Here is a 20,466-nt window from a genome sequence, read left to right on the forward strand (position 1 = left end):
GACTAGTAGTCCGTTTACCATTAAAAAAATGAGTGTATATGAATTTTAACTATTTCTCTTAATCATTTTTTCAATAATATAAAGTCAATCTTATTCAACAATTTGTTTCGTAGGATAAACAAGTTTAACAATTATCTTTCAAAGCAAGACAAACAACGAAACTAAATATATTTTGTTAGTTAACATTTTTTCTGGAAAAAATCGACGTGTTTATACCTGATAGTGGGTAATTGGACTATTTGTCATATTGCGATGGTCACAAAGACAATTTTTTCCATGAAAATCACGAATACACAAATTTGGCACTCAAGTATGATAGTTATCGTTAGTATGATGAACTGTTTACCAATAATCACCGAACCCTAATAGTTTTATAAAGAATTTCAATATTCTTTTTTTGTTGGATTAGTATTATAATTCGAATTCATAATAATACAAAAAACAACGTGGATAGACCCGTTCAAATTTCGGGGGGGCGGCTGCCCCCCCTCCCCTTTCCCTCAAATGACGCCCCTGCTTGTGGGTACCTTGTGACCAGCTTGTGACCAGTTTTCTCGTGACCAGTTTTAGGGTGTGACCAGTTTTCTCGTGACCAGTTTTAGTGTGACGGGTGATCACGTGTGACCGATCTAGAGCGACCGGTTGTCCTGTGACTGGTTTACATATGACTAGTAGTCCGTTTACCAGTTTAATATATGTACAGAATAAAATATAAGAAGAAGTTAGTAATAAAAAAAAGCAGTATAGTGAGACAAAAAATAATAATAAATACAAACAAAAATATAATATTCCATGTACAGTGAGCACCACATGGTATACGATTATGAAAGTCATTTGTTTTTATCGAAATTAAATCTATGACCTTATTAATTACTGATTGCTCTCTAGTATCTTTAAGTTTTTTGTATCTAAATCAATGCAATCATAGATAAGATACAAAATAAGTTATTACATAAACTGTCGTTTACTTTGAAGTGATTACACTTAAAATGTTTATCGCATCCAATAAACGTACAAGTACATAAATTAAATTGTTCAAATGAAGCAATCAAAATTTATCGACTACTTAAAGTATCTAATCATATATTTTAACTTCTGTGCAATAGACATTAAAATTATCTGGTTCTTTGTTAAATATAAGATTGCTTAAATAAATGTACTAAACTTATATATGTAAGTAAACAATTAACGTTTCAACAAATATTTCATTTTTGCGTTAATTCATAAATAGCATCGATAAGTGCTCCTCAATAAGTACCAAGAACCCACATTATGTAAAGTTCAAAGGCCAAAGACAATTTGATCGTATTGAATATAATATTATCGTGGCGTATAATTGATACCATTAATCATGTCAGCAAAATAACTTATGATGTGCCTATCTTTCATATGTATGCAAAACAATAATTTAATGATTATTTTTTTTTATTTACATAGATTTCTCATTGTATCATATTCGGAATCTCTGTATAGTGTAGTGCTAAAGTATACAATATATGTACATATGTACACATTTATCTGTTTTATATTTCCGGAATATATGTAGTAGAGATAAGATATCCGGTAAGACTATATATGGACATACATATGTATGGAAATTTAGTGGGCCTAATAATGTACATATGTACATATAGTACATATCTGGAGTAAAGTTATGAATGGTTATCGGTGGTTGTCAATTAAAATCAACGTCCAACATTCCACAAAATTAGCGTTGACAAATACTGAGCAGCATATTTTAAAGCCGATTCCTCAGATATACATACATACATGAGTATTTATATATGTGCAGTCATCGCATTGAATGTTAAATAATAATTATATAGTGAAAAGTGTGTTTTCATCGCGACATTAAAAATGTCTGTTTATGCGAATAATGTAGCGAGAGTTACGTGGCTATTGTAAAAGGTTGAAATTCCATGTATTAGTGCAGCGGTGGCGAATCTGTGGCACGGGGGAGAATTTATTTGGCACCCGAAGAATTTCCTACAATTGCATAAATATTTTCTTAAAACTGATAACAACTACAAAGTTATTTTTGAAAAAATCGCTCATGACACTTCTAATATATAATTTCGAAAGAGACTTTGTATGTATGTAAGGTTTGGGTGGTAGAATCCGTGACGTTAAATTTAATAAAAAAAAACAATTGAATATTTAAATGAATTAAAAAAAAATAAATTTAATAAAATATTTATTATTAGATTAGCCATGTTTAAGTGGTTTATATTAAAAATACCGAGCGAAGCCGGGTAAAACCACTTGTTTTAAATAATTCAACAATAGAATTTTATTTGGTGTAAAAATTATTTGTTATCAAGTTTTGTACGTAGCATGGCGTTAATATTTTTTTTGATTTATCTTTTGAAAATTTTTAGCGGCGTCGTATTAATTTGACGTTTTTGTTCGTAGATACAATTAAATAATCACAATGGCAGAAGACAGGGTTTTGCTGCAGGACTGTAGTATTGCCTAACCCTTTGAGTGCTGACGTCTTTTCTGTTAAAAGCCGCCACGCTAATAATTTCACCAACATTTCCAACTAGAATTATTTTGAAATCCAATAGAAAGCAGGTAAATTTTTCTCACAATTCTTAACCCTTAACCCTTTGAGTGAGCGAAAACCCGCCCACCCGAAATTTCCAACTAGAATTAATTTGAAATCCAATAAAAAGCAGCTATAAAAATTGTAGCTAATCCAAACAAACCCTAGATCACTACCCTAGATAACTACCGAGGATTTCGAATTTTGTAAAGGTGTGTTTAGACTCTAATATATCTAGTTCCGTCTTCTTCATTGTTGTTAAAATGTAATGCTCACAATCTAAATACTAAGCCACAATCGAAAATACTCGGCAGTTAAGGATTTTCACCCATGTTAAACTATGTTTGGTTGATGTCGCAAAATCTGTCAATTTCCTGTTCAAAATGAATATTGAAATCTATAGTCGGGTATTTTATCTTTCATTTTTAGTACTTTTCAGCTTTCAAATTTGTCTAAGTAGTCGTACAGTTCAAATCAAAAGTCAAAAGTACGTATCTATAAGAAAATAGATCTATAAGAAAAGTCATATCTCGTCTCTGAATCATTTTTCAGGATACAACAGGAACAAGAGGAACAGGCTTTTCCTCCCGTACAATACAGAATACCGTTTACCAATGTGCCGTTTACCATGTACCCTTTTTATTATCTTTTGACTTAAGATCTTTCGATTTTCGATCTTTGCCTTCCGATATTTGCGTTTTCGGGCGTTTCATATTCGGGCTCGTGACGGAGACCGAATGCTACAGCGACAGACGTTTCTAACACGTCCATCTTGTATGACTACCAAACAGACAAATGCGCGAGCGAGAATGTGGAGAGTAGGGATTCCAAATATTCGTCGACTTCAACTATTCGAATATCCAATAGTAAATCAAGAGCTATTCGAATATTCGAATATATTCGAAAATTTTAAAAAAAGGTAATTACATATGTACTAAGCATAAATTTGAATGCATCGTATTATCATAGTTGCCATTGAATTCCACCGCGTTTTTACTAATGATAATTTTTATTTTTTATTTTCTTTTTTCATTATGATTTCTTGTAAAAATGTATATTTCGCCGATGACTTCTTAAATATTCGTATTATTTTTCTGATGTTTTCTAAAATTTCGTAGAGATTATTATCGATCGAAAAGTGATTCTCTTCAAACATTTCCGTATTTAATGAATAAAAATCCGTTTCTTCACATGTAGACATTTCATCTTTTTCATTATTTTATTTTTATTTTATTTTATTTTATTAATTGAAAAATCAACAGACAGGATGTACATAGATATGTATAAAAAAAAAATAGTAAATAAATAATATATGTAACATCCGAGTCCAATAATAGATTTTTACATAAATGAAAAAGATAAATATAAGGAAAACAAATTAAAAAGTAAATAATAAAGGCATGACAAAATATGTAGAACAATGCATAATTAAACTATAGTATTAAAATATTTGGAAAAGGTTATAAAATAGAATATAAGAAGAAATTGAAATTTACAAATATAAAACAAATGAAAAAGGTAAATACAAAATAAACAAATGAAAAGGAAAAGAATGAAAGCTATAATATGATTAAATAGCACATTACATAACTAAACTAAAGTATAAAAATATTGGAAATATTGGAAAAATAGAATAGGAGAAGAAATGAATGATCAAGATTCAAGATGGTCAAGATTCTCTTGATGTTAGACCTGAATTGATGTAGGGAAATACCAAATAGATCAACCTCATTCAGCTCTCCGTTAAACATACGATAAACGCGCTGCAGATAAAAATATTTTTGGGAATTAGTATTGAAAGGATCAAGTGAAAAGAGTGCAACGCGTCTAGAGTACCGAACTGGGATTCTGATATTAACCTTATTCAGTAAATCAGAACAATCAAGGAAACCATTTATGAGCTTAAAGAAGAATATAGCATCAGTATGTCGTCGCCTGACAGAAAGATTGTCAAAAGAAAGGATTTTTAAAATGTCGGAAACAGTAGAATGGGTATAGGTAGGAAAAAGGTAGCGTAAGGATTTAATAAATTTAAGTTGAACTTTCTCAATACAATTAATATGGGATAAATTATCTTCACTTTCATCACAATTATCCCCATTATATATTTCATTTTCTTCATAATCGTCGGCTTCTTCATCATCACTCTTTTCATGTTGATTTTGTGTATTTAGTTTATAAAACAATATATATATACGAATAATATTCGAATAGTTGATGAAATATTCGAATAACGAATGGCTGAAAAATCAGACGAATAATTCAAATACTCGAATATTCGAATTGGAAAAATATGTAATTGTGGTAATAATGACTCCTTTCTGTTGCTTTTACTTTCCTTTATTGAAGAAATAGAAGAGGGACTGCCGGCTGGTGTGTGGTGATTGGCACATCACCTATCGAATATTTAACTGATACTGATATTAATGAATGAACGCAGTGCACCGTCGGTAGCCCTCTGTTTATACATTTATAATATATCTGGTGGGGAGCGACCATAACAATGTGAAGATTGTCCACGAATATTCGATTGGGATCCCTAGTGGAGAGCTACTTTCGGTCTCGTGTTGTCTCGGCGAGACCCGAGACCGAGATGTCTCGACGAGAATTCGGAGCCCGCTTTAGTTATAAAAATAAAATAAATAAAAAAAAAACTGTTGTGATTAGTGAAAATCTAAAGCAGATTTTAACCATGACTTTGTAAGACAGGGAAGGTATGTTGACCGTATCCCGGTCTAACGAAACACGTGTTGTGTAGTTTGAAAGAGGATCGTTTATTTTTGTTCAATTGGTACAATGGTTATTGTATGTACGAAGAGGTTTCTTCGGAGAAGTGATCTGTTTGAACTCCAGAGGCTCACTCTACCGGTGGAGGTTGCTGCGTTGCTTTATAAACGTTTTGGGTTGAAGTGTGTCGTGTGCACATCTTTTGTTCTTGGTATTCGCGAGCGTGGTTTTATGGGTTCATACGCCTGGACGTAGTTCGTGGTTTTTATGGGTTCAGTGAGTTCTTCCTTTGTTTCCAAGACACGTGTATAGAAACACGTGTCGACCTTTTGACGAGGCGAGCGTGTGCCATGCGTTAATGACTTTCCTGGATTTAGTGTCGCAGTGACCTGATGAGATCATTTCAGTTGTACTATATGCCTACAACTTTATAATTAAATTAATATTACACTACAATGAGTCAAAACGTATTTTGAATAGCCACAAAAGTGGTATCTACGGAAAAGTTAAAAAAAAAAAAACAATAACAACAGAGAAAGTAGACAATGTACATGGCCGAAATGTGAGATGAATACGGCTCAAAGGCTCGCTAGGTTTGACAGCGAAGCTTTGGGTGGGTGGGGGCCGACAGTTGGGAGTCTCGCCTCGCCTCTCGTTTCTGCCACTCAAAGACTATAGTAGAGTGCGTTCGCGCCGCTGACACGCATGGCGTAGCGTAGCGGCGCGTTTCTACTGTCGTTTCATTTCCAAATCTCGAACGAGCCCTAGACCCTGGCCTGCAGGCTGGCCACTTCTCGTTCTCGTTCTCGTTCCCGCTGCCGACCAGCTCAGTACTCGCCCGCGATTTGGCGCGAAAACGCACCTGCTTTCTGGCGCCAAATCGTCCTGCGCGATCCTGAATGAGGTGACCGAAATAGCCGTCAACACCACGTGCGTCTAACTAACCGCACATCTTTTCACCGTTCCGACTATAAATAATCGCACGTGCTTATCGCGTGGCTCGCACAGTACCACCGTTTTTATGTCTCGTAAAACTGTTGATCTATTTTTCCATCTAAATCAAAAGCTTGAGCGAAAATCGCTCTCGTGATTTATCATTGTGCTCGGTGATTGGGTGTCACTGCAGCGGATACTGAAGCTATTCATATTTTACTTCTATAGTACGTCGTATTGTCTTATCAATAGTGAAATATGTATGTATTTGAGTGTTTTGTATGACAAAATCTAATCTGTTCAGAACCGCATTGATTGTCCAGCGAGAAGGTCAACTTTATATGGTCTTTGTACGAATTTGTAACTTTGCAGGCATAATCATTTTTATGACAAAATATTTTATATTTAATATATAATATTGTCCGTTTAGATTTCAGGTAAATGTTTTAAATCTATTTCATTAAAAAAATATTAGAAATCGACAGCAATTCTAAATATAATATAATAACTCATCTGTTGATCATTTTTCTATACAAAGTAAAAACCTTTCGAAGATTTTTTACATTCTGATTCTTCAGCCCCGCTTAATATATGTGTACATAATTAGTAAAAATAGTCAAATTATTTTAAGGTTTATCGTTTTGTGCAAATCTAAAGACTTGCTAAACTAATTATATAGTCTTTTTGACTGAATTTTAACTAATTTTGACAACAAATCATCCGCATTGTTATCCAGGAAAGCGAACTGTGCTAGTTTTCTTGCTTGTCTTGGCTTATATTATGATAAAACAGACATGAATTGAAAAGATAAATTTTACCCATTTAGGATAGGCTACTTGTCAAATAAGCTGAGTTCAGATTACGCAAAAGAGACCCCGCTGCTTTGATTCAAACATTGAAAAACAATCTTACCAAAGTAAATTTGTACTAAATTAACAATATATTATCATATTTGCCAACTAATCGTTGAATCACTTTGATGACGATTGTCACCATATGTGTTGTTTGTAGTCGCCTGATTTGAACTTCCGAAATGTCTTGTCAGCAAACCCATTGTATGTAATTTAAAAACAGTTTATTTAATTCATTCTGCATTCCGGTCCTCGTAAATTTTGATGTGAATTTCCTGTATTTAACCATAATCGCATTTCTTCCATTCTACATGCTGAATTTTATATTTTATTTTTGCATAAATACATATACATATACCAGGAAGGCCTAACAGGTAAACCCCAATGCGCCTTTAAGAACAATTACAAACATCGATATACAATTTTAAGAAAGCATAATAGATACACCTATAGATAAATTTTGATAAACTTACATTTTCGGAGCATTTTTTTTTGTCAAATTTCGAGATGCTTAGAAACTCGAAGTTTACGAAACATTTATTGACAAATTTGCAGCATTTTTATACGAATCAGCGATATTCGATATGCTTAAAACTCAAAAATTGCGAGAAATGGGTAAAGGTTGCCGATTTATCAGTACCATTTCAGTAAAAATCAGATAAGTCGGCAAACTCTGATAGGAAACGATCAACCTGGAGTCATAAATCAAGGTCTGGTCAGCAGCAACTAGTGAGACTCGAACCCGTGACCACTATGTTCGAAAGCATATTTGCTAACCACTAGTACAAGCTGCTGGTTATAACTAAGATCCTTCTATTATTGGATTATTACTCATAATATATATAAACCAGTGGTTAGCATACATATAATGCTTCGAACAGAGTGTTCACGGGTTCAAATCCCACTGGTTTCTGCTGGCCATACCTTGGATTTGTGACTCCAGGTCGATCGTTTCCTATCAGAGTTTGTCAATTTATCGGATTTTCGTTGAAACGGTTCCTAAAAATTGGCAAGCTTACCCATTTTCTCGCAAATCTCGTGTTTTCGGCAATCTAGAATTTCGCTGAGTTGTATAAAATGCTGCAAATTTACAAATTTGACCATTAATGTCTCCGCGGGTGTTAATTGATATGTATTTACTTTGTATAATACTTGTATCAAATGTACAATGTTTCTGTTAGGCCTTCCTGGTGTAGATTAAAAATAAATAAAATAATAATAAAGTGAAATAAATATTGTATATGCATGAATCCATCTGAAAGATAGCTCACTTCATCAATATTTTTGCTGTATAATTGGTGTCATATTTTGCAAGATTTTTCGTGATGTGTAAGCATGTTTTTGAAGCACTCGGTCATTTTGAAACATTCAGTTATTATGATAATTTTAAATGAAGTACATAAGATAGTATTTGAATGCGAAAACTTTGTGGTTTGTGTAGATTTTTTTGTTGTTGATAATCCTAAACAATATAATTATGATAATAACTTGGCTAACAACAGTCTAGTTATCTTCGTAAGTATATATGTATTTATATTCGTCTTATCTTTTGCGTTGTTGCCTATATTAGTTTGGAAAGTTTTCATATTTTAAACGGGTCATTTGGCACTCTTCTAGACGGGCAGAAATTTGTGGTGGATTTGGTTTTGGCAGAAGTTTCCGTTTATTTTTAAATCATTTAAGTACACGACATTACTAGTGTTTTACTCGTTGTTTCGTATTAAAAAAAAATGATGGAAATCAGACGTTGAACGTTGATTTGATTGAAATCTTATAAAGTACATACATATGTACTTTATAAGATTGAGATATTACGAGTTGAACAAAAAAAATTATTTCTTATCAAGTTTTGTACGTAACATGACGTTAAATTTATCTTTCTTGAAAATATTTAACAGTGTCGTATTAATTTGACGTTTTTGTTCGTAGATACAATTAAATTATCACAATGGCAGAGGACAGGGTTTTGCTGCAGGACTGTAGACCGGATACGGCAACCATCGTTTCCAGAAGGAGTAAGTATTGTTTAACCCTTTGAGTGCTGACGTATTTTCTGTTAAAAGCCGCAACGCTAATAATGTCACCAACATTTCTAACTAGAATTATTTTAAAATCCAATAGAAAGCAGGTATAAAAATTGTAGCTAATTCAAACAAACCCTAGATAACTACCGCCGAGGATTTCAAGTTTTTGTAAAGGTGTGTTTAGACCAGAATAGAAGTAGTTTTAGGCGTTAAATTGTTGTCAAGTGACGATTGTCCACACATTCACACATAAACATTCCTAAATAATTTTAGTATCAGTCGTATTTGATGTTTGGTGGTCGACATATGTCCGATAAAAACTTATCTGGGCAAGGGCAATGGGCAAGTGCATCGCTAAAAATTGCATAATGCATTCAAAAACACACAATAAACAACATGGGATACATTTTTATAAGTAAATTGATCATTTAAATAATATATTATTCAATTAACATGGTAGTTTGACAGTTTTTAAAAGTGTCATGGCGATCGCCCGCATTCTACATAACATTTCAGGGGTGGCACTAGAGAAATGTAAAAATTATTTTTAAATAAATGTAAAAACATTTCCCTCGGTGGCGCCGAATACTCAATTATATGTATTAATAACCAATTATTTAAGTTTAATTAATATAAACATCGTTCTTTTTATATTATACTTACTTTTGTTGAAACTATACATTACACATTTTTTTATTTATTTATTAATAGTTTTGGACCATTGTGGCATTACAGGAAGAACTAAATACAAGTAAAATTAGTAAAAAACAGAAAAATTAAAAAGCAGAAAACATGGTAAAATAAAATAATAATAAAAAAGTAACAAAAGGAAAATAATAATACAATTAAAATAGTACATAAAAATGTACAAAGGAGAAAGAAAAAGTAAAATAAATGAAACAAAATATGAATAAAAAATAAATAAAATCACAGCAAGGCCCAAATGGAAGAGAGTAGATTAAGATTCCACTCATACATCACATTCAAATTAAGAAAGTAATTAATTTAAGAGTTCCCAAGGACAGACAAATACAAAAAAGTGGATAAAAATAATCCCCCAACTGAGAAAAGAAACGGATTGGCCACCAAAGCCCAACACCACCATATACTCAAATTGTAAATAAATCTATATCAAAATAGAACTTTAATTTCTGTAGTGAATATGTGATGACCCTGATTGTATTCTGTACGTTTTAGCGTAGTTATGGAGACGTATTTCTCTGGTTTAGACTCTAATATATCTTGCAACAATATAAAATAAGCAAAAGAAGTCTATTAATTAACGTATTCTCCCATAACTAGTTCCATCATCGTCATTGTTGTTAAAATGTAATGCTCACAATCTAAAATAGTCAGCAGTTAGGGATTTCCATCGAGGAATTCTGCTATGGTTATAAATTTAGAAATTCCGGTGTAAACAAGTCTTTATAAACATTGACACGGATTCAATGCATTACACGACCCATGTTCAATGCTACCTGGAAAGGCTTAGCCGGTAGTATTCTTGTTTACTTTGTATATGCTCAAAATACAACGGCATTTTTCAGGCCTATGGACTTGTTGTTAAAACCATCCATTATTTATTTATTTATTTTTATTTTACATACATATATACAAATATACCAGGAAGGCTTAACAGGTAAACCCCAAATGCGCCTTCCTGGTCCACATAATTATTACAAATGTAGATACATGTAAATCTAAACAATATCTGACATCTATGGTCAGATATTACAAACATCGTATTAATACGATAAATAACGATGAATAACTTTCATGTAAAAATACGAATTTTATATTCGATAAACAACCACAGAGACATCTATGGTGAGCAATATGGCGAAACCTAAGATATAACAATAACTAAAGGTTCGCAACAGAAAATTGGGAAGGAAACGCCAATTTTACAGGAATCGTTTCACTGAAAATCAGAAAAATTGGCAAATTCTGATAAGAAACGATCGACCTCAACAAACCAAAGTCTGGCCAACAGCGAGACTTAGCAGGAATCGAACTCGTAACATCAAGTACGAAATAATTCAACATTCACCACTAGACCACGCTGCTGGTAAATTATACTATTATCTAAAGAATGTACTATTCCTTTTGGCCTTTTACGAGATAAGTGTTGCTGCCCTTCAAATATGTGAACAATTTCACCATGCATTATGGTTGTAATGATGCGAGATCATCCAATTAGTGGGTTCAATTCAAAGAGGTTACGAGAACAATTGACGAACCAGCTCGATGCTCCGTTCGCCGTCTGAACGCAAAGATGAACAGTTTAATTGGATGATGTCGTTCGACAATTGAATGATTTTGTTTAACACACATGACATCGCCGATACACATAAATCACACATACTGTTTTGACACATTCGAATTTGCATTGGGAACGCTTGTGGGTTTTTTTTCTCGGTGATTTGTTTGGGTAATTTGTTTTTGTTAGTTTTGCTTCGTCGCCGATTCTTATGCTAATTATTACCGCCGTGGCTAATCTTACAATCGAGGTGCTTTTTCAGTATTCGAATATTTGCGTTGCCTGGTGAGGTTCACTGGAGAATGTTCACATTTTATCGCCGTTTGATATGGGTATGTTAATTATGGCGTGTCGTTTTTACATTTATGTGTGTTCCTATATGAGTCATTCCGTGAAGCTCAAATATGACCCTCGAATACAAATGAGACTTTGGGTCTTGTTTCGAATTATGTCAGCGGTGACTTCATATTGAAATATCGCTCCGAAGATAAGTTGTTTCAAATTCCTTGAACTTGATATCGCCCATACATTCCATGTTCAAATATATGAAAGTCTTAAACACTTCATATATCTTTTTCTAAACATACATGTTGTAAATATTTCTTAGGGTGAAAGGAATTTAGATAACTTGTACAGATAAGGTTCTGCATTTTATATTGAATAAACTTGTTTTTGGACACCGGGTCTATCTGCTAGTGATAAGCTTACATATTGGTTATATATTGGCAGCATACAATGAAAATCCATTAAGTTACTATCTTTATTCAGGTGAAATACATTAAAGTTCTATGAAATTTAACGTGTTTTTTTTTTTTTAATAAAATTAGCATTTTATTACAAAATAAAAAATGTATTCATTTATTTTTTTTTGATTTTTAATTGCTTTTTATTATTACGAAATCATGTTCACAATACATCTTATATCTATTTTAATAGCTACTGATCTACTGATCATTTTCTATTTTACAATTTAATTTAATTTGGTTAGTAATCACAGTATTATATTATTCTAATGTTGATCTTAAGCATAATAGGAAAAAGAGCTCAAAAATATTAATTTATAAATAGATGTAATATGATGAAAAATCACAATAAAAAATATTAATATTATATTTTATATACTAGACTAAAAACTCATTTTTATTGGTATAATCTTTAACCCTTTTAGTAGCCCACGATTCTTCAATAGTAGGAGTTATAAAACGGTGTCACGACAAATCGATCACGGGACAAATCACTCACGCGACATTACGCTCACGGAATTATTCAAATGACGTTTTTTTACACAAGAATTATTCCAAAACTCAATTAAACGTATCGTGACGAATTAACACACTATCCTATCACAGATAAATAAATAAAATATATAAAAGCCAGTTTAATCTCAATTTATTCGCTAAGAACGGGGTTTATTATAAGAATTTTTTAATTCTTCGTATTAATAAAGATTTTCGTTAAGTTACAATTATTTTTTTAATTGGTGTTAATTATAAATTCTTTTATATGTTAAATAATCAACGGAACTATATAATTTAATATTATGTTTTTGTAGTTAATATACATATGTTCAATTTATCATCGAAGACTTTTGTTTTATTTTTAATTATTGATTAATAATATTAGGCACTTAAATCCGATATTGAGGCAGGTGTTTTCAACTAAAAAATCGAAGTGCTAAAACTTTTCTGTAACCATGAAAAATTGTAATGCTTGAATAAATGCTCCGCAATCGAATCGAAGGAAAATGAAATTATATACATATTTACATTAAATATTTTAACAAAGAAATAATCAAATTGGTTGCAAAAACTCAAAATGATGCTAAAACATAACATTTCATTGGGCTGTAGTTAGTACAGCCCTATAAAATGTTATTTTTCCACTTATAAAGTACAGTAACTACATATAATATATTAACGACAATAGGTGTCGAGACCGCATTATAATACAATAAGTATAATCATATATATAATATCGCTATTCTGGGTGTCTGTCCGTCTGTGTAAGATAACTCTCGCTGTACTATAATTTTCGCTTCGAAAAAACTTCTATATGTAGTGTTTGCTACCAATGCTTCCTCTAGGCTTATAGATGGTGCTTAGTCTTTGAGCATTTACCGCCATCTATTGAAAATTTATTTAATTAATTTTTCTATTGATGTTATATATGGGTAGGTAGGTAGTTTTTACCATTTTTTTTTTTTAAATTAAACAATTAAATGTTAATATTAAATTAAATATTTATTTGAAAACAATTAGACCACGTGCGTATCGAACACAGGACTGACACATTTTTTTTATTTAATAACTTAATTGGCCAACACCCATGCGATGATATTTCATCGGGTACAACACTAGTAATATATATAAAATCGGAAGGGGTGTATGTATGTATGTGGTGAAGGCAGCGACAAGTATGAAGCTATCAAAAAAAACAGATTTTAGAATTATTTAATTTAAAATTTCGATATTGGTTCCGACTTTGATAACCTTTTACTTCCGATAACTTTATTATAATTCATTTATCAATTACTTTTTCGAAACCACCTATTGAAATATCAACGGGCACAACACTAGTCTATCATAAAAATAAATATGTCATTTTGGAAAGCCAATATATATCGGCTCTAGAGGTTAAATATAATTTACTAATAGAAATGATAAATCATACAATTTGAATTTTATTTTTATGTCAACGGAATAGCTTGATATTTTATTATTATTTTTTTTTTTTGCTAGGCGGCAGCGACATGAATCCAGAAAAGACACCGTTTTTGGCTGCGGAGCCGGTCAGATTAACTCCAGCATGGGAAAGTTGTAACCTTCCCAATGATACACTAAACCTCAAAGGTAAATTATTACAATACATTCATTATTAATATTGACGTCTACATCATTATGAAATGATCAATATGCATTTTGCAATGTATATACATGTTTACTAATGCTTCTTATGCGATTACATCCATAGTACTATTGCTATTGTTCGTGATTTGTAAGTTTCAATATGTGTAGTTTAAATTGAATTGAAGTTGTTGTGAATATAGAAGCTTAGATGGCTCGTTTTTTTTTTAAAGTGGGTTCCGTAAGAAAAGTGTCATCTAAAATTATGTAAATTTCATAATCTGTGTTTTATGTATACTCAAGTGTTTATAAACACACGCATAAATTACCTCTTTGTATAATGTTTATTAGCTATTCGAATTTGTCGCCGTAGAAATATTTATTAAATATCTGCAGACGTGTTCGGTTGCGGTATTCCGTTTTCTTCAGCGCAGAAGTGCATACCTGAAGTGACATACATTAGTTATAAAATATAATACTAATAAGTTGTATTTGTATATTGCATAGGTGTGACAATGGAGACAGCTGCTTTGGAAGTAGATCCGCCCACAGACAGACGAAATTTAGTTTATTTAACGTTATTATTACACGGTATTGGTACTTTGACACCATGGAACATGTTCATCACTGCCAAGGCTTATTTCGTTGATTATAAGGTATGTTTTTACATTCATTGTTTTAATATGCATGTGTGTATGTTGAATGTAAAATTTCTGAAATTATTTTAAAATGTGTAAATTTCATTTCAGTTTAGTCCGAGTTATACCGGAGCAATTTTACCCTATAGTGACCATTTTGTGACTTATCTTTCATTGTGCTCACAACTTCCCAATGTGCTCTTCAATTGGATAAATATATTCATAGAAATCAAGTAATTATTAAACATGGTATTTTAATTTTTTAAGAGACGTATGAAATTATGTAGGATGGAGTGCATTTGTTGTTTTTAAATCAAAAATGCCACTCTGTCTGAAGAAAAAGATCTTCGATCAATGGGTTTTGCCAGTCATGACGTATGGATGTGAAACTTGGACAATGAAAACCAAAATTGTACACAAAGTTCAATGCATTCAAAGAAGGATGGAACGGTGTATGCTTGGCATAACAAGGAAAGACAGGAAGCGGAACACGCGGGTGAGAAGTATGACAAGGGTAGTGTGGATAGAGTGAAGAGATTGAAATAGCAATGGGCGGGCCATGTGTCTTGAAGAATGGAGGAAAGGTGGACAAAAGAAGTGCTTGAATGGTACCCGAGAGAATGAAAAAGGGTAAAAGGAAGACTGCAGGGAAGATGGGTATACGAAATTAGGAAAATGTGTGGGTTGAGAGTTGCGTAAAGCACGAGACGAGTGGAAGCGTGTTGGATAGGCTTTCATCCAGCAGTGTATGGTGAATGGTCGTAGATGATGATGATGATGAATTGTCTAAACAATGTGTGTTACATATCGAATGTTATATTTTTAGGGGCAGTCTCACCATGAGAATCGTATGGTCCATATCAATAGAGGTGCTCCTCTTTGTCGGTACTGTTGTACTTGCAATGGTAGACACGTCAGATTGTCCAGGACTATTCTTTTGGTTGACTATGTTGTCAGTCGTTTTACTCAACGGTAAATTTTGAAAACTAAATTCTTCTACTTTTATTATTGTCTGTGTGCTTTAATTGTATCGGGTGTTTTCAGTTTTCAACGGTATCTTTCAAAATTCGGTGTACGGCGTAGCTGCCCGTCTTCCGCCTAAATACACAGGTGCCGTTGTCCTCGGAAGCAACATATCAGGTGCGCTGACGGCCATCGCTTCTGTAGTCGCCGGAATGCTCGCACCGGGACCAAAAACCTCGGCCGTTTACTATTTTCTAACGGCACTGCTGGTTTTACTCGCTTGTTTTGACACTTACTTTGCTTTACCTCTCAATGTAAGTCAAGTACTTTTTTTTATAATGACACGTTTGAGCTGAACTATTAATACTAATGTGTTTTTTTGTGTTCAAATAGAGATTTTATCGATACCATGAGCTTATGGCAGCGAAGGCAAAAGCCAGAAGTGCTCATAAAGGAAGACCGCCTTATTTAAAAATATTCTTACAAGCTTCTCCTCAACTGTTGAACGTATTCATGGTGTTCTTTGTAACGTTAAGCGTATTCCCAAATATACACGCTGGTGAGTGTGAGCCGAATAATTAATATGTTGTATTCAATTTTTGTATACATAATTGTTTTTGATTTAATTTTTTAGATATTAAAGCGACGGATCCTGATTTTTGGATTCCTAAGGATGTATTCGCCCAAGTTACGTGTTTTTTGACGTTTAATTTAGGCGCTACTCTCGGTAGTTTCACTGCAAGCCTTTTTAGCTGGGTATTTATCAGTTTTTATGTGGATATACATATGCAATGCTTGTGTGGTCTGTTTTGTCTATAAAATGTATGTTTTTTATATTCCAGCCTGGTCCAAGGTTCTTGTTCTTATTCGTGTGGGCTCGATTGATCTTCTTGCCGCTGTTTATGCTGTGCAACTATCAACCTACTAATATAGTACGAGCGTTGCCTGTATTGATTAATAATGATTGGGTGTATTGGGGCATTGCCGTTGTACATGCTTGGTCGAGTGGTCATTTTAGCTCTCTCGCCATGATGTATGTTTCGGGGTGAGTGAATTGCATTATTTTGTATGATGACTTTCCGTCAGTGTGTGTATTTTTTCATTATTTTTTCTGTCTTTAGAACTGTTGACTCTCAGCACGCGCCTCAAGCTGGTATGTTTGGTGCTGCTATGCTTATCACGGGTTTGATATCTGGAATCGCATTCTCTGCCCTCGGCCGATCGTTCGTTTCCTGGTCGATTTTCAAATGACTAATATAACATATTTTTCAATTTTTAACGTATTTCCTCCCAGAACACAGCTGAAAAAAGAATTCTTTATATGTCTGTTTACAAAGTTTTATCATATACCAATTAATTGCCTTAGCTTAGAATATTTCCTATATATGAAATGCTCACCATACATTGCATTCGTTCTAAAGTCAAACAATCAGAAAACAAATTTTATCACAAAAAAAAAAAAGTATCGTGCTATAAATACAATACACATATTTACATTTTATTTTGGTTTCTAATTTAGATAGTTAGTAAGAATCATCTGAATTGCCCTTATGAATACAAGTGTGCTCACTGTAATTTATATGAAATATTTTGTATACAATCGTTAAGTAAAACATATTCTGTACAGTGAAGTTTCGAGTCAAATGTTTGAATGTTTGAAAATATCTTTTCTTTTTAAATTATAGCCGTATCATTTCAATTTATTATTATGGGATGAATCCTTTGGATGTTTAAAATCACCGCCTGAACCTTAATCCTCTTGCAATAATTATTATTGAATATATGTGAATTTATATTTGATGTTATGAAATTATTGTATTCATTGAATTGAAACTTGACTGTATTTTTATATAAAACTATACATATATATGTATGTAATTTAGAAAATGATATCCATCTTCCATATACATAATACTTTTTTTAGTTAAAAATTTACTTTATATTTATGTATTTAATAGTGTAATCAAATTAAGGATAAGATAAATGTAATATACCAAAACTATTTACACAATTGCTATTACAATACGAGTGTTTGTGATTTTCGTTAGTTTGTGTTCGTTTTTGATATGTGATTTTACATTAATTCTTTCATTTGCATTATGAATTCTATAATAGTTTCTCATTTAACAAGTCATATCATTATAATAATAATAATTTTTAATTAATAGTGTATGCTTGTTAATTGATTGTTGGTGAATAATAATATGATCGGTGAATCGAGAAAAGCTGATGTTATGTTAATAAATTGTTGTTTTACATGCACAGTTTGTCTAATTTATTTTTAAATAATGATTAAGGCGTAATTAAAAAGTTTTCTTTTATTCATATAACATATGATTTATTATATTAACAATTCACGTTTCTTAACTTATTTTTAATTTAATTGATAATTGAACGGTTCTATTAATTTCCATTTCTTACTGTTTTCTAAATATAAAGATTGAATTTTGGTATGAAATTTTTTCTTCACTGAGAAACTAACCCCTCGGTTGTTGTTTTAATGTAATATATAAATTTATAATGGTCACATTTGCATTTAAATATTGTAAGACTTGATGGAAATAATTCAACACACTCTTATCACCTCAACTAATTAACTTCCAGCAAAAGAATTATAGTATTTAATTTTACGAATATAAATATTTATTATAATCAAAATGCATATGTATGTAATTAGTGCTACTTTTTTAATGACGTTATTTATAATAAATATTTGAATATGTAGGTAAGACATTGCATTCACATATTCAAAATGACAATAATATCATTGCATAAATTTAGTTTCTGAAGATATATTCCCTATTATATTTGTACTTATAACTACATAATTGTATTTTGATGAGCACGATTTTTCACAGAATGTATTTGAAAATATATTTTCTCCCGTTATGCATTTATCATCGATAGTTTGAACGTGTTATTGAGAATTTGATAGCTTGTGCCTTTGATTGTGTAGTTCGATGAGGTCTTTTTTGTGTATTTCATACACTGAAGTGTGTTTATTTTTTATTGTGGAATAGATCTGAGTTTTCGTTTCAGTTTTCTGAATTAAAAGTGTCAAAGGTTGCAAATTTTCTTTCCAAAATGTTAAATGTGTGTGTGTGTGTGTGTTTGGGTTTATGATGAATTTTTTATTTTTATTTTAATAATTCAGATAGAAGTTTTCATTCAAGTGTACAAAGTGCAGGTTATGTTTTTGTCAAGACAATTCTAATTTTATGAAGTTATCATTTTTGAAATTTATTATCGATTTGCGTTGATCGGCATTTTGTCGAGGAGCTTTATGCAAATAAATTAAAAGTTTTTAAAATCAAATTTCATACTTGGTAATCGTATTACTATGTAATAAGATACATTTAAATTTAAGACATTTTTATACGTGAACATTAATCTGTTGCTTGTTATAACTAGGTGGGTTGTAATATTATTTCTTAGTGTTTAATCTTTTTAAATGATTAAACACTAAGTGACTAACGATTTTTTTTTATTATGGTATAACATTATTTCGTCCAAATTAATATTTTGTTACAAAACTAGAATGTTATATTTCATTTGCATACCAAACAATATTTTAATTTATATTATATGTTCGATTGATTTTATGACGTTAATTATTATAAACATAATATTGATACTTAGTTGGTCTTTTATTTTATTTTACATTTTACTTCCCGTGTGCATTTCGACTGTTGTATCAATGATGTCGTTTGTTGGGTAAGTATTGAGGCAAAAGGCAGCGCCTGACTCACTCAAAATCACGTTCTCGGTTTGAACAAGTGGATATCGCAACCCAATAATTCAGTAAAGAGACACATAAAAAGGTATCCATTTTCTTCTAAGTTTCTATTGTTTCTAAAACTTAGGAGGCCTGTAAACGAGCAATATTGCTCGACAACTGTTCAGATCACATACGCAGTATGTAGCTGGCCATTAGTTGACGTTTTGTTATTGCCGGCTAATCAAATTACCGGCAATAAGTCAATAAACGTGATTTGATGACTCCTTTTAACCAAGAAATAAAAGTGGGCGATCCACTATAGGGTGTGTACTCGTGCGCCCTTGGCGATGAAGTGGTTAATTTGGCGTAAATTAAACCACACCGTCATTTCATTACATCCCAAATGTGAATCACTACGAGGATAACCGTCGCTACGAAAATTCGTCATACAGAAAACTGTTCAAATATTGCTCAAAACTGCCCAAATCTCGTATAAAACAGCATTTGTTGATCATTAGATATTCCGTGATCAAGATATTACTGTCGTGGGCGAGATCGCTTTTTGCGTAATAATCACCGAACCATATAAACCAGCGCATCATTCCCAGATGCCAGTGAGCTTTAGGAGCTCAGCTTGCTCACTCCTCTGAAGCCGAGTAACTATCTCCTTTGCCGTACATACAATAATACTTGTATCAACTGAACAATAAAGATCCTCTTCAGGCCTAGATCTAGGGGGTGGCAAACTGGGCATTTTTGGCAAAAATAAAATTAATGTAAAAAAATAACAATCTATAAAACAAACGTGTCGTGTCGTATATTTTCGACACTCAGATGTTGGTTGACCTTCCATAATACCACACCATTGGTCTATATACATTTGTCTTTATCTTCAGGACACATGTCGTAGTTGCATGATGACATCACTGTTGGGTTTCATGCGTTTTACGATCAAACAATGAAC

At 32.1% G+C, this 20,466-nt stretch overlaps 2 protein-coding genes across 4 annotated transcripts in view; both read left to right on the forward strand.

The window, feature by feature from the left end:
- The window catches only part of LOC143911644 (uncharacterized), a 146,005-nt gene that overhangs the window by 75,654 nt on the left and 49,885 nt on the right, over nucleotides 1-20,466 (forward strand). The window lies entirely within an intron of this gene.
- Nucleotides 5,837-19,423, forward strand: Ent2 (Equilibrative nucleoside transporter 2). Of its 3 annotated transcripts, none has more exons than XM_077430615.1 (12): nucleotides 5,864-5,954; nucleotides 5,992-6,176; nucleotides 8,986-9,071; nucleotides 14,079-14,189; nucleotides 14,691-14,839; nucleotides 14,933-15,054; nucleotides 15,648-15,793; nucleotides 15,866-16,098; nucleotides 16,178-16,343; nucleotides 16,419-16,540; nucleotides 16,627-16,829; nucleotides 16,906-19,423. In XM_077430615.1, the coding sequence occupies exons 3-12, from the start codon at nucleotides 9,005-9,007 to the stop codon at nucleotides 17,033-17,035; spliced, it is 1,449 nt and encodes a 482-aa protein (XP_077286741.1). In that variant the 5' UTR covers nucleotides 5,864-5,954; nucleotides 5,992-6,176; nucleotides 8,986-9,004; the 3' UTR covers nucleotides 17,036-19,423. The 3 variants fall into 3 exon arrangements, with proteins under 3 accessions (XP_077286740.1, XP_077286741.1, XP_077286742.1); XM_077430616.1 differs by having other exon boundaries at nucleotides 5,876-5,954; nucleotides 5,992-6,202; XM_077430614.1 differs by having other exon boundaries at nucleotides 5,837-6,176.

This window comes from Arctopsyche grandis, chromosome 5 (assembly GCF_051622035.1).
Source record: "Arctopsyche grandis isolate Sample6627 chromosome 5, ASM5162203v2, whole genome shotgun sequence".
In the NCBI taxonomy this organism is placed as follows: domain Eukaryota; kingdom Metazoa; phylum Arthropoda; class Insecta; order Trichoptera; family Hydropsychidae; genus Arctopsyche; species Arctopsyche grandis.